This window comes from Salmo trutta, chromosome 4 (assembly GCF_901001165.1).
Source record: "Salmo trutta chromosome 4, fSalTru1.1, whole genome shotgun sequence".
In the NCBI taxonomy this organism is placed as follows: domain Eukaryota; kingdom Metazoa; phylum Chordata; class Actinopteri; order Salmoniformes; family Salmonidae; genus Salmo; species Salmo trutta.
In genome coordinates this window covers 54,941,183-54,955,807 of record NC_042960.1, presented here as the reverse complement: position 1 = coordinate 54,955,807, position 14,625 = coordinate 54,941,183, and the positions used below count along the sequence as shown (strand labels likewise).

Here is a 14,625-nt window from a genome sequence, read left to right as displayed (position 1 = left end):
GTATTATTTTGAAAAGATTCCTTACCATAATCTTCATTCAGTGGGAAAGGATGAGACTGTCACGTCCTGACCAGTATAGAGGATATTTGGTTATTGTAGTTTGGTCAGGACGTGGCAGAGGGGAGTTGACGTATGTGTATGGGGTTTGTCACTGGTCTATGTCTGTGGTTCTATATATAGTTAATCGGGGTTGGACTCCCAATTGAAGGCAGGTGCGTTGAGTTGCCTTTGATTGGGAGTCCTATATAGTAGGGTGTGTTTGTCTTTGTGTTTTGTGGGTAGTTGTTTTTGCACTGCGTTTAGTATAGCCTGCAAGACTGTTGTACTGTCGTGTTTCTTGTTTTTGTATAGTGTTCACATTCTTGATGAATTAAATTAAAAAATGAACACGAACTCCGCTGCGTATTGGTCTACTTTCTCAGACGAGGACTTCTCTGTTTCGTCTGAGGACGAAGACAGTTGTGACAGAACTACCCACCACAAAAGGACCAAGCAGCGGAGGAGGAGGGAGCAGCGCCAGGTGGAGCATCGGGTTGATGGATGGACTTGGCAGAAGGAGCGAAGATTCTGGGAGGACAAGTTATGGGAGCTAAGGGAGCCCAAGAGGCAGCCCCAATAATTTTTTTTGGGGTGGGCACAGGGGCTGTTTGGCGAGGCGAGGATGGAGCCCCAGGCCAGCTCCCCACACTAGCCCTGAGGTGCGTCAGCCCAGTCTGACTCGGCATGTCCCCGCTCCCCACACTAGCCCTAAGGTGCGTGTGCCCAGGCTGGCACGTCCTGTACCAGCTCCACGCATCAGGCATCTAGTGCGTCAGCCCAGCCTCGCCAGTCAGGAGCTGCCAGAGGTTCCTGCCAGTCAGGAGTCGCCAGAGCTGCCTGCCAGTCAAGAGTCGCCAGAGCTGCCCGCCAGTCAAGAGTCGCCAGAGCTGCCCGCCAGTCAAGAGTCGCCAGAGCTGTCCGCCAGTCAAGAGTCGCCAGAGCTGCCCGCCAGTCAGGAGTCGCCAGAGCTGCCCGCCAGTCAGGAGTCGCCAGAGCTGCCCGCCAGTCAGGATCCGCCAGAGCTGCCCGCCAGTCAGGAGCTGCCAGAGCCGCCCGCTAGTCAGGAGCTGCCAGAGTGGCCCGTCTGCCCAGAGATGCCGGAGTGGCCCGTCAGCCCGGAGATGCCGGAGTGGCCCGTCTGCCAGGAGATGCCAGAGTGGCCCGTCTGCCCGGATCAGCCCAAGTGGCCCGACTGCCCGGATCAGCCAGAGTGCCCCGACTGCCCGGATCAGCCAGAGTGGCCCAACTGCCCGGATCAGCCAGAGTGGCCCGACTGCCCAGATCAGCCAGAGTGGCCCGCCTGCCCGGAGCTGCCAGAGTGGCCCGCCTGTCCGGAGCTGCCAGGGTGCCCCGCCTGTCCGGATCTGCCAGGGTGCCCCGCCTGTCCGGAGCTGCCAGAGTGGCCCGCCTGTCCGGAGTTGCCAGAGTGGCCCGCCTGTCCGGATCTGCCAGAGTGGCCCGTCTGCTCAGATCAGCCCGAGTGGCCCGCCTGTCCTCCGGTCCAGCCCGAGTGGCCCGCCTGTCCTCCGGCCCAGCCCGAGTGGCCCGCCTGTCCTCCGGCCCAGCCCGAGTGGCCCGCCTGTCCTCCGGCCCAGCCCGAGTGGCCCGCCTGTCCTCCGGCCCAGCCCGAGTGGCCCGCCTGTCTTCCGGTCCAGCCCGAGTGGCCCGCCTGTCCTCCGGTCCAGCCCGAGTGGCCCGCCTGTCCTCCGGTCCAGCCCGAGTGGCCCGCCTGTCCTCCGGCCCAGCCCGAGTGGCCCGCCTGTCCTCCGGCCCAGCCCGAGTGGCCCGCCTGTCCTCCGGCCCAGCCCGAGTGGCCCGCCTGTCCTCCGGCCCAGCCAGAGTGGTCCGTCTGCCCGGGTCAGCCAGAGTGGTCCGTCTGCCCGGCGCAGCCATCGACGCCACCTAAGTGGGCGACGCCGAAAGTGGAGTGAGGTCCACGTCCCGCACCTGAGCCGCCTCCTATATAGGTGGGTTGGGGAGGGGGGGTGTAGCACAGTGCCGTCGTTGACGGCAGCCACCCTCCCTTCCCTCCCTTGTTGTTTAGGGGATTTTTTTGTTGTTGTTTTGGTTTTGTTTCTGTGTTTTGTGTAGGTGCATTCTGGGGTCTGCACCTTTGAAGGGGGGTACTGTCACGTCCTGACCAGTATAGAGGATATTTGGTTATTGTAGTTTGGTCAGGACGTGGCAGAGGGGAGTTGATGTATGTGTATGGGGTTTGTCACTGGTCTATGTCTGTGGTTCTATGTATAGTTAATCGGGGTTGGACTCCCAATTGAAGGCAGGTGTGTTGAGTTGCCTTTGATTGGGAGTCCTATATAGTAGGGTGTGTTTGTCTTTGTGTTTTGTGGGTAGTTGTTTTTGCACTGCGTTTAGTATAGCCTGCAAGACTGTTGTACTGTTGTGTTTCTTGTTTTTGTATAGTGTTCACATTCTTGATTAATTAAACTCCGCTGCGTATTGGTCTACTTTCTCAGACGAGGACTTCTCTGTTTCGTCTGAGGACGAAGACAGTTGTGACAGAGACGGATGTAAGGGTGTTTAACTGGCGGCAGAGAAGTCAGACGCAGGAGAGAAATAACTGTGTTTCCAATGGCGCAGTTTATTTACAAAAAACCCACCGGTAAACATAATAATAAAAATCAATGGGTAACATAACCCGACGCACACCAGTACAGACGTACACATACACTTACAATAAACAATCACCGACAAGGACATGAGGGGAAACAGAGGGTTAAATACACAACATGTAATTGATGGGATTGGAACCAGGTGTGATGGAAGAAAAGACAAAACCAATGGAAATGAAAAATGCGTCCAGCGATGGCTAGAAGGTTGGTGACGTCGACCGCCAAACACCGCCCGAACAAGGAGAGGGAACAACTTCGGCGGAAGTCGTGACTACGGAAAAGAGAACATCTGCCTAAAATAATTAGCTTCCTCTTTTAAAAAATAATTTGGAGAATCATAGATGACTCCGTCTTCAGTAACGAGTTTCTGCAAATTCTTTTCGTTAGCGTTCCTGTATTGGAGATTCAGGAAGTATGTTGTGTATTTTTCTCCATATTCCATCCAGTTTGCTTTATTTTTTTAGATCGTTCTTGAATAAGTTCCTCAAGTTCTTTTTGTTTTCCCTCTAACTTATTTTCTATCTCTGTAGTATCGTTTTTATTGCTATCTACCTGTACTGTTGTTTATGGATTTCCTTTGTTAGTCTTGTCTCTTTAGCCAGAAACTGCTTTTTTATTATTGATGAACTATTGAATTGTCACGATTCTCTAAAGCTGAACCCAGAAGCAGACCAGAACAAGGTGAGTAAAATGAAGGTGAGTATTTATTTACAGTCTCGAGGTGAAAATAGAATAATCCAGGAGACGGAGCGGCAGCGGAGGTGAGTTGATGAGAGTGAATAGGCAGATCCAATGATGTCACTGAAACCACCGACGGCCAGGCAAGGGAGTTGAATGTTCCGGGAGGATGACTGTAGACAGAGTAAACGGGGGTGAGTAACCGGCAAAAAGTACAGAACAACAAAAGTAACTCTGGTAACATGAGGCTAATATGCTGACACAACATACTGTTCATTGCTAACGATCCGGCAGGGAATGGATGTCAGGTCAGGGCTTATGAAGAGAAGAGGTGATGATCAGGACCAGGTGTGCAGATGGCTGATGAGATGCAGGTGTGGGTAATCAAGAGTTCTCCGGCCTAGCTTCATCGCCTGGCAACCAGACAGGGTGCCTTCAGGAACCTCAGGAAACAGACACCAAAACAAAAAAACAGTCAGCTCAGGCAGAAAACAGACTCAGGAAGCGGGATTCCTGACATGAATTGAATGGTTTAAAGGTATAACAAACAATACGGGGATTAGCTGAACATATATGATACTGGAAAAATTCAGTTATAAATTATTTTGTCTTAGTTAAAAATAAGTTGTCCTCCAGTAAACTTTGATTAAATTTCCAATATCCCCGTCCACGTGGAAAATAAGAGTTATGTGAATGCCAATTAGATGATGATCCGATCGTATTCCTATGAAAACTTTTTTAACCTTTGATACAAGAGAGAAAGAGACAAGAAAGTAGTCAAGACGATTAGCTTGATTAAGTCTTCTCCATGTATATCTCACTAGGTCAGGGTTTTTTAGTCTCCAAACATCCGCTATTTCTAATGTGTCCATAATATTTGTGATTTCCTTAAGGGCACGATGATGATAGTTTGTAGAGTGATTACCATTACAGTCCATTGAGGTACTTAACACTGTGGTATAGTCTCCTACCATAATGACTAGATCATTTGTTGCCTGTAAGTTCAATAAATTGGTATAAATGTTTTCGAAGAAGGGTGGATCATCCTGATTTGGACAATATAGATTAATGAGCCAAATCTCTTTTTCATCCACTTTCATTTTCAAAAGGATCCACCTTCCTTGCGAATCATTCCTGACTATTTGCACATTCAGATTGAGATTTTTGTTAATTAATATCATCACACCCTTTGAGTTCCTTTGTCCATGACAGAAAATGATTTCAACACCCCATTCCTTTTTCCACGCAACTTCATCTAAGGATGTAGAGTGAGTTTCCTGTAAACAGTATATGTTATATTCCTTTTCTTTTAGCCACGTAAAGACTGATCTTTTTTTAAATAATCTGCTAAACCGTTACAATTATAACTGGCTATACTTATTTCAGCCCTTACCATAACTAAATACTATTCTCAGTCTAAATTGACCATAATTAGTGCTTGTAAAGTTACTGCCATCAGAGGTATTATGAAGGTCAAAACTAGAGCTTTCAAATGTCTGATATTTAGAATTCAAGAAATAGGTTTTTAGCAATATTTGTTTTATTCCCTTGCTTGTTTGCTTGTGAGCCAATGCCACAGATGTTAGAAAATTGAGACAAGATATTATGTGTGTAGCAAATCTGCTGTCCAAATAAATAATAACTCTGCAAATTTGCATGGTTGAGTGTCTATGTGTGTAACATGTAGTGTGTATAGCCTCAATATTCATGATGATAATTGTAATCCATATCGTATCACCATCATAGTTGCATCATAATTACCTTTAACATAATTGAAAAACACATCCCAGCATTTCCATAACAATTGACGTTTCACATGATCATGAAAGAGACCTTGCATTACTCGAGAGACGGCTTCACTACAGTACAAATGTATTCCATACAATATCTTATTATTCCCCAATGGCCCTATTCTGATATCTTCCCCTTGCTTGTTGTTAACATATATAAACTTGTAGACAAATACATAAAAAAGATAGACAGACAATACACATTAAATTATAAAACAGTTCTTGACAATAGAGAGAGGGAGAGAAGAGAAGAGAAAAGAGAGAAAGAGAGAGTGAGAGAAAAGAGCGAGATCAGGTGTGTGTGTGTCCATATGTGTAAGCAAGCATGTAATTGAGTATGTGTGTGTTCATATCCACTTCATAATGTTCAGATACTTTTACAGTTCCCATACCTTATTTGTTTTTCGTAACCTGAAGTCCCTGCAGAATTTAGTACAGCCACGGTGTTATGGAGCTGTCTCGGAATAGCTGTCCATCTATAAAGAGTTTGTCCACAATGATAAAGGCACGGTTACCATTCTCCATTTGTTGTCTTTGTACCGGATACAGTCTCTTACGACATTCATTTATCTCTCTTGGAAATTTGTCATTGAGACCGAATTTGGTCCCTTTAAGCTCCCTTCCTCTGCTTTTGATCAGCTCCTTTTGTTGGTAGTGTTCATATTTTGCGATGATCGGTCCGGGACCCTTGGTCTTGTCGCTCCGAGCTCCAAGTCTGTGTACTCGGTGGAAAGCCCTCTTGTTTAAAGTCTCTATAGGTAGTTTCAATGCGGTTTGATTGTATTCTTTGATCGCACCCTCAGGATTATTGTATGCGTCCTCAGGAATCCCAGAAAAAAATTGATTTTCACGCATGCTATGACTTTGTATGTCTAGTAGTGACTCCTTCATCTTCCTGTTGTCCCTGAGTAGACAATCCATGTTGGAATCGTGGATTTTTATCTTGGCTGTGAGTGTCTTGTTTTCTCTTTGGAGCGTGAGAATTTCCCTATGCCTGAACTCCAAACTCCCCCCCCCAGCCCTGCTACCTCCTCACACAACTTTTCCAGTGTTGCATGGATTCCAGCCAGAGCACTAGCCTCTACCTCAATTGTAAGTAAATCGTCCGTGTCTGTAGATGAATCTGTTTTTATTTTTTTTGTCAGGTTAAAGTTATTTTGTGAGGTGGTCAGATCTTTCCATGATGGAGTATGTTGTCCCTCCATAGCGTAAAGCTATTGGTACTCGTCGATTTCCCTCAGGATCTCCTTAGTATCCAGATTGGCTCTTTACTGCAACCAGTTGTTTTACGAAAAGATAACAATGAGTCTTTCACACGACAACGATAGGTGTCTGTAGTACAGCCAGCTAGCAGTCGCGGAATCCACGCAAAAAAAGGAACACAAACTTGCGGTCCCAGCCATAAAGGCTAACCGCGTCGTGGAATCCTTAGCAACAAAACTTTAGTTCGGATTAAAAATGATTTAATTAAAATGTTTTAATATAATCAACAAACCAAGTGTAGACAGTACAATGTTCTGTTGCCTGAGGCCAAGCTTCCTGCCATCCAGGAACTCTATACCAGGCGGTGTCAGAGGAAGGCCCTAGGCTGGGTTTCTGTACAGTGCTTTGTGACATCAGCTGATGTAAGAAGGGCTTTATAAATACATTTGATTGATTAATTGAATTGAGAAAGCAAGCGACTCTAGTGTTGATGAAATAGTAGTAGATACACCCCAGCCGTTAGTGAATGTTTGTCAATCAAGAGAACCGGACACGCTTTGTGTGAAAAATGTGGATTTTGTGCTGTTTATTGCAACAATTATTAATTGTACCGCTCAAGTGTCGAAGAAATCCCCAAAATTGTACATCATTGTGGCTGCGGCAGAAACGTTTCTGGGCTTGAAAGAATTCACAGCAGAAGACCTCCAAGGGATACTGGCAACGGAAGAAGTACCGCCCTGCCAGGCTCCTGAGCCTGTGTAGGGACCAGATTGCACAGGATTTTATTAGCAGAAGTAGCGTGAATTTTGGTTCATGTTTTTTGTTTTTGGGATTTCATATAAATGTGTTCATCCAAAACATATTTCGTTTTTGGGGATATTTTACGACCCCGATATTTTACTGCCGCGATTCATATGTATACAGTGGATATGTACAGATAAATGTGATATTTGCGGCTCTCTCAACCCCAATTGATAGTACAATGCAGTGGAGGTTGCTGAGGGGAGGACGGCTCATAATAATGGCTGAAATGGAGTCAATGGAATGGTAGCAAACATCTGGTTTCCATGTGGTTGATACCATTCCATTGATTCCATTCCAGCCATTACTATGAGCCGTCCTCCCTTCAGCAGCCTCCACTGGTACAATGTACACACATACACGTATATTTTCAGTTTATGAGTGTGTGATATGGGGGTTGGAGACATGTTTATTTTGACATTACAAAGAAAAACTTTTATAAACAATGGCAACACTGCCATGTTGCACTAAGCTTTTCTGTTGGAAAACCACATCAGTGTCCGACTTTGGGCTTTAGCTGATGCACCTCCCGACTTCACTCCTGGACTTTGGTCTATAGTCAGTTACAGGTGTAAAATGAACACCTGAAACTAAATCCCCTACATACTGGTCTTGACGAGAAGACAAAAACTGTTTAACCAATCCAGTATATGTGGAGGAAGAGTTAAGATAGTGTCACCTTGTTAACAACCAAAGAGGAAGTTGCATCACAGGCTGTCTTTCCATTTCCCCTGAAAACCGGAATGTCCGGTTGTTGGGGACTCGGCAGAGGCTAGTTGCTTCCGCCTTACCACTCAAACAAGCCCATTGAGTACGGTATTGCAGTCACAAGATGAAGGCTTTTACTAAACTCTTAATTGTTGGTGCTATAGGAGTAGCTTTTGTTGCTTTCCAATGGAGTGGACCCACCTTGGACTCAGGTAAGATATTTATTTAGCTTCTTCACGATCCTTGACTGGTCTATCAAGTAAAACTGTTTCAAAGTACACGTTTACTTACACGTTTAAATCCAAAGCAACACTGCTGGAATGTGTTTCCGTTTTGTTTTGGTAGGCTAAGTGATGAGTAATGTTTGGTGCACTACTTGGTGCACTACTTGGTGCACTCCGTAATAACCAATCTGATATGAATGAATTCACAAACACTTATTCAATGCAACTTTCAGGTTTACTGAGCTAAGCTTTCGGCCAGATTACCTTTGTGAGTGCAATACAGTACAATACACATACGATAATACAGTATAGTCGTCATAGGCCTGAAATGAGTCAGAGGCAACCATGTGGAATTGGAACCATACAGAACTACAGCCTACTACGTAATATGCATTCCACTCATAACTGGTTTAGGGTGGAAACCGTAGTAGTTGATAATCAGGCTAGAGTAGTTTCCATGTACAGTAAAAAGCAGTGGAAATTGCAGTCACAGCATTATACTTCTAATAATCTATCACATTTAAACCTAGGTTATCGTTATTTCTCTAAGTGTGGACATTTGTTTTCCCCTGCTATTTCTCACCATAAATTAGCCTGGGTTTTTTCAGAACCAAAAGCAGCAAACTCAGGCACTATCTAACAATTAACTTAATTCATAATCCACTGGGCACAGACATCAATTCAACGTATATTCAACATAATTTCATTGAAATGACGTGTAAACAACGTTCATTCAAACAGTGTGTGCTCAGTGGGAAGTATTTAAAGCCGTAATTCTCTGTGGCCTATAATTAACATTCCCCTTGTTTCTACTCATATAGATTACACATTGAACTATACACTGAGTCCTAGACAGACATAAAGATCCAGGTCATCCAGCTAGTTGGATGCCAGGAAAGTGTCCATCAGGTCTAAGATGCAGCATGTACTTTAGTGCACATGAAATGCACATTTTCTTGATATGCCTCACGTCGACAATAAACATCTCCATTCTATTCCCTTGTCTTAGTTTTTTCCCTTTTGAATTTTATTTAGACAAACTATACTGTAAAATGTAATGAGTACTTTAATGACTTTCAACGTGGCTGGTTTTCAGAGTCTTTAAAGGGTGCACGGGTCCTGGTGACTGGTGCCAGTACGGGTATAGGTGAACAAATGGCATATCACCTTGCCGGCTTTGGTGCCCAGGTGGTTATTACAGCCAGGAGGGAGAAGGTTCTACAGCAGGTCAGTGACACTTCAATCAGGTGTTTTCATCAATGTCGCTAGGCAATAGTTGTCTATGACAATACCTTAATGTTTTTCAAAATGATGTTACTCTTATGCAAACATCACTCTCTTGTATTGCAGGTAGTAGAGAAGTGCCAGGGTTTGGGGGCCCAGAAAGCTCTGTACGTAGCAGCAGATATGGCCAATCCTTCTGACCCAGAGAGAGTGGTGCAGTTTGCTGTGGACAAGCTGGGAGGACTGGACTACCTGGTGCTGAACCACATAGGTTCTAGCCCATTCGCCATGTGGGACGGAGATGTGGAGCACACTAGATGGTTAATGCAGGTGGGGTATCTATCTCGACTACTGTGTTTCATGTGACCCAGTAGGATGACATGTACATTTAGCCTACCATTATATGTACAGTACCACTATTACAATAGTGTTATTTTATCTCCTCTTTTACTTGCTCTTTGTCAGGTAAATTTCCTCAGCTATCTGCAGATGGCGAAGACTGCTCTGCCCACCCTTGAGCAGAGTAGCGGTTCCATTGTGGTCGTCTCCTCCTTATTAGGTGGGTCAGAGCTCTTCTCTAAACAAAGCTTTCCAAGTGACCCTGGACCTATGATTGGCTAGTGTTTTGGTCCCACAGGAAAAATGTGCAGCCCGTTTATGGCCCCCTACACATCCACTAAGTTTGCCCTGAACGGTTTCTTTGGGACGCTGCAGCATGAGCTGGCCATGCAGAGGAGCAACGTGTCCATTACTATCACCGTCCTGGCCCTGATCGATACGGACTCGGCTATGGAGAAAGTCAAGTACGATATTGTTGATATCAACTTCAGTCAAGTTGCAACCCTACAAAGTGTTTTATGGTTGTCTTGATAGTTGTTAGAGCACCTTTATCCAAGTATCCTTGGATACATTTAAAAAATATTGAAAGGATGCAGAGCCATCACTGTTTGTATTACAGGGGGTTCACCAACATCCCAGCCTGGCCGGCCAGTGAGGCAGCGCTTCACATCATCACTTCTGGAGCCACTCGTCAGACAGAGTCTTACTACCCCTGGTTCTGGTATTATGGCTCTCTCATCAGAGACTGGTTCCCCTACTTAAGGGATATTTCTATACGTAACTTTTATAAATATTAAACATATGCTTGAAATATACGTTATGATGACAAAAAAAATCAAGAAAGCATACAGTATTCTTTTAATTTTTTTTCACCTTTATTTAACCAGGTAGGCTAGTTGAGAACAAGTTCTCATTTACAACTGCAACCTGGCCAAGATAAAGCAAAGAATGCGACACAAACAACAACACAGAGTTACACATGGAATAAACAAACATACAGTTAATAACACAATAGAGAAAAAAATATATAAATTATATAGAGCCCTTATTGCATGGAACTTCCTTCCATCTCATATTGCTCAAATAAACAGCAAACCTGGTTTCAAAAAACAGACAAAGCTACACCTCACAGCACATCGACTCTCCCCTATTTGATCTAGATAGATAGTGTGTATGCGTTGATATGTAGGCTATGTGTGCCTTTAAATTTTTTTTATGTAGTTCTGTCCTGCTGTTCTTGTTTATTGATGTTCTGTATAACAGTGGCTTGTGAAAGTATTCACCCCCTTCGCATTTTTCCTATTTTGTTGCCTTACAACCTGGAATTAAAATAGATTTTTGGGGGGTTTCTATCATTTGATTTACACAACATGCTAACCACTTTGAAGATGCAAAATAATTTTTCTCGTGAAACAAACAAGAAATAAGACAAAAAAATGAAAACTTCTAGTTGAGAGTGCATAGACTTGAAGTCGGAAGTTTACATACACTTAGGTTGGAGTCATTAAAACTCATTTTTCAACAACTCCACAAATGTATTGTTAACAAACTATGGTTTTGGCAAGTCCGTTAGGACATCTACTTCGTGCATGACACAAGTAATTTTTCCAACAATTGTTTGCTGACAGATTATTTCACTTATAATTCACTGTATCACAAGTCCAGTGGGTCAGAAGTTTACATACAATAAGTTGACTGTGCCTTTAAACAGCTTGGAAAATTCCAGAAAATGATGTTATGGCTTTAGAAGCTTCTGTTAGGCTAATTGACATTATTTGAGTCAATTGGAGGTGCACTTGTGGATGTATTTCAAAGCCTACCTTCAAACTCAGTGCCTCTTTGCTTGACATCATGGGAAAATCAAAAGAAATCAGCCAAGACCTCAGAAAAAAAATTGTAGACCTCCACAAGTCTGGCTCATCCTTGGGAGAAATTTCCAAATGCCTGAAGGTACCACGTTCATCTGTACAAACAACAGTACGCAAGTATAAACACCATGGGACCACGCAGCCGTCATACCGTTCAGAGATGAACGTACTTTGATGCGAAAAGTGAATATCAACAGCAAAGGACCTTGTGAAGATGCTGGAGGAAACAGGTACAAAAGTATCCATATCCACAGTAAAACGAGTCCAACATCGACATAATCTGAAAGGACGCTCAGCAAGGAAGAAGCCACTGCTCCAAAACCGCCATAAAAAAGCCACACTACGGTTTGCACATGGGGACAAAGATCGTACTTTTTGGAGAAATGTCCTCTGGTCTGATGAACACAAAAATAGAACTGTTTGGCCATAATGACCATTGTTATGTTTGGAGGAAAAAGGGGAAGGCTTGGAAGCCGAAGAACACCATCCCAGCCGTGAAGCACGGGGTGGCAGCATCATGTTGTGGGGGTGCTTTTGCTGCAGGAGGGACTAGTGCGCTTCACAAAATAGATGGCATCATGAGGCAGGAAAATTATATGGAGATATTGAAGCAACATCTCAAGACATCAGTCAGAAAGTTGAAGCTTGGTCACAAATGGGTCTTCCAAATGGACAATGACCCCAAACATACTTCCAAAGTTGTGGCAAAATGGCTTAAGGACAACAAAGTCAAGGTTTTGGAGTGGCCATCACAAAGCCCTGACCTCAAGCCTATATAAAATCTGTGGGCAGAACTGAAAACGCGTGTGCGAGCAAGGAGACCTACAAACCTGACTCAGTTACACCAGCTCTGTCAGGAGGAATGGGTCAACATTCACCCAAATTATTGCTACCCGAAACGTTTGACCCAAGTGAAACAATTTAAAGGCAATTCTACCAAATACTAATTGAGTGTATGTAAACTTCTGACCCACTGGGAATGTGATGAAAGAAATAAAAGCTGAAATAAATAATTCTCTCTACTATTATTCTGACATTTCACATTCTTAAAATAAAGTGGTGGTCCTAACTGACCTAAGACAGGGAATTTTTACTAGGATTAAATGTTAGGAATTGTGAAAAATTAAATTTATTTGGCTAAGGTGTATGTAAACTTCCGACTTCAACTGTACCTATTCAACCCCCAAAGTCAATACTTTGTAGAGCCACCTTTTGCAGCAATTACAGCTGCATGTCTCTTGGGGTATGTCGCTATAAGCTTGGCACATCTAGCCACTGGGATTTTTGCCTATTCTTCAAGATAAAACTGCTCCAGCCCCTTCAATTTGGATGGTTTCTGCTGGTGTACAGAAATCTTTAAGTCATACCACAGATTCTCAATTGGATTGAGGTCTGGACTTTGACTAGGCCATTCCAAGACATTGAAATATTTCTCCTTAAACCACTCGAATGTTGCTTCAGCAGTATGCTTAGGGTCATTGTCCTGCTGGAAGGTGAACCTCCATCCCAGTCTCAAATCTCTGGAAGACTGAAACAAGTTTCCCTCAAGAATATTCCCGTATTTAGTGCCATCCATCATTCCTTAATTCTGAACAGTTTCCCAGTCCCTGTCGATGAGAAACATCCCCATAGCATGATGCTGCCACCACCATGCTTCACTGGGATGGTGTTCTCGAGGTGATGGGAGGTGTTGGGTTTGTGCCAGACATAGCATTTTCCTTGATGGCCAAAAAGCAAAATTTTTGTCTCGTCTGACCAGAGTACCTTCTTCCATATCTTTGGGGAGTCTCCCACATGCCTTTTGGTGAACACCAAATGTGTTTGCTTATTTTTTTCTTTAATCACTGGCTTTTTTCAGGCCACTCTTCCGTAAAGCCCAGCTCTGTGGAGTGTACGGCTTAAAGTAGTCCTATGGACAGATATTCCAATCGCCACTGTGGAGCTTTGCAGCTCCTTCAGGGTTATCTTTGGTCTCTTTGTTGCCTCTCTGATCGATGCCCTTCTTGTCTGGTCCGTGAGTTTTGGTGGGCGGCCCTGTCTTGGCAGGTTTGTTGTGGTACCATATTCTTTAAAAAAATGTATAATGGATTTAACGGTGCTCCGTGGGATGTTCAAAGTTTCTGATATTTTTTTATAACCCAACCCTGATCTGTACTTCTCCACAACTTTGTCCCTGACCTGTTTGGAGAGCTCCTTGCTCTTCATGGTGCTGCTTGCTTAGTGGTGCCCCTTGCTTAGTGGTGTTGCAGACTCTGGGGCCTTTCAGAACAGGTGTATCTATGCTGAGATCATGTGACAGATCATGTGACACTTAGATTGCACACAGGTGGACTTTATTTAACTAATTATGTGACTTCTGGAGGTATTTGGTTGCACCAGATCTTATTTAGGGGCTTCATTGCAAAGGGGGTGAATACATATGCACGCATCACTTTCCCGTTTTTTTACATTTTAAAAATGTTTGTTATTTTTTTCATTTCACTTCACTAATTTGGACTATTTTTTGTAATTCCATTACATGAAATACAAATAAAAACCTTTTCAATTACAGGCTGTAATGCAACAAAATAGGAAAAATGCCATGGGGGATGAATACTTTTGCAAGGCACTGTAAGCCATGTTTCATGTTTTGTGTGGACCCCAGGAAGAGTAGCTGCTGCTTTTGTAACAGCTTATGGGGATCCTAATAAAATACCAAATTCCAAATGATATTGCGTTTATATACAGTTCATTCGGAAAGTATTCAGACCCCTTGACATTTCCACATTTTGAAAAGTTAAATCCTTATTCTAAAATGGATTAAATAAACAATTATCCTCATCAATCTACACACAATACCTCATAATGATAAAGCAAAAACAGGTTTTTAGAAATATTTGCAAATGTATTCCAAAGAAATACAGATAGCTTATTTACATAAGTATTCAGATCCTTTACTAGGAGAATCAAAATTTAGCTCAGGTGCATCCTGTTTCCAATGAACATCCTTGAGATGTTTCTACAACTTGATTGGAGTGCCCTTGTGGAAAATGCAAATGATTGGACAAGATTTGAAAAAGCACACACCTGTCTACATGAGGTCCCACAGTTGACAGTGCATGTCTGAGCAAAAACTACATTG

At 43.6% G+C, this 14,625-nt stretch overlaps 1 protein-coding gene across 1 annotated transcript; it reads left to right on the top strand.

The window, feature by feature from the left end:
- Positions 1 to 7,911: 7,911 nt before the first annotated feature.
- Positions 7,912 to 10,471, top strand: LOC115192641 (hydroxysteroid 11-beta-dehydrogenase 1-like protein). Its single transcript, XM_029751393.1, has 6 exons — positions 7,912 to 8,061; positions 9,170 to 9,300; positions 9,424 to 9,627; positions 9,763 to 9,856; positions 9,935 to 10,100; positions 10,256 to 10,471. The coding sequence occupies exons 1-6, from the start codon at positions 7,974 to 7,976 to the stop codon at positions 10,431 to 10,433; spliced, it is 861 nt and encodes a 286-aa protein (XP_029607253.1). The 5' UTR covers positions 7,912 to 7,973; the 3' UTR covers positions 10,434 to 10,471.
- Positions 10,472 to 14,625: the final 4,154 nt, after the last annotated feature.

Excerpts from the sequence above, each read along its gene's own strand:
- LOC115192641 (XM_029751393.1), top strand. The coding sequence starts at position 7,974 with ATGAAGGCTTTTACTAAACTCTTAATTGTTGGTGCTATAGGAGTAGCT. Across the intron at positions 9,628-9,762 it reads ACACTAGATGGTTAATGCAG|GTAAATTTCCTCAGCTATCT; the intron begins GTGGGGTATCTA and ends GCTCTTTGTCAG. Across the intron at positions 10,101-10,255 it reads TCGGCTATGGAGAAAGTCAA|GGGGTTCACCAACATCCCAG; the intron begins GTACGATATTGT and ends TTTGTATTACAG.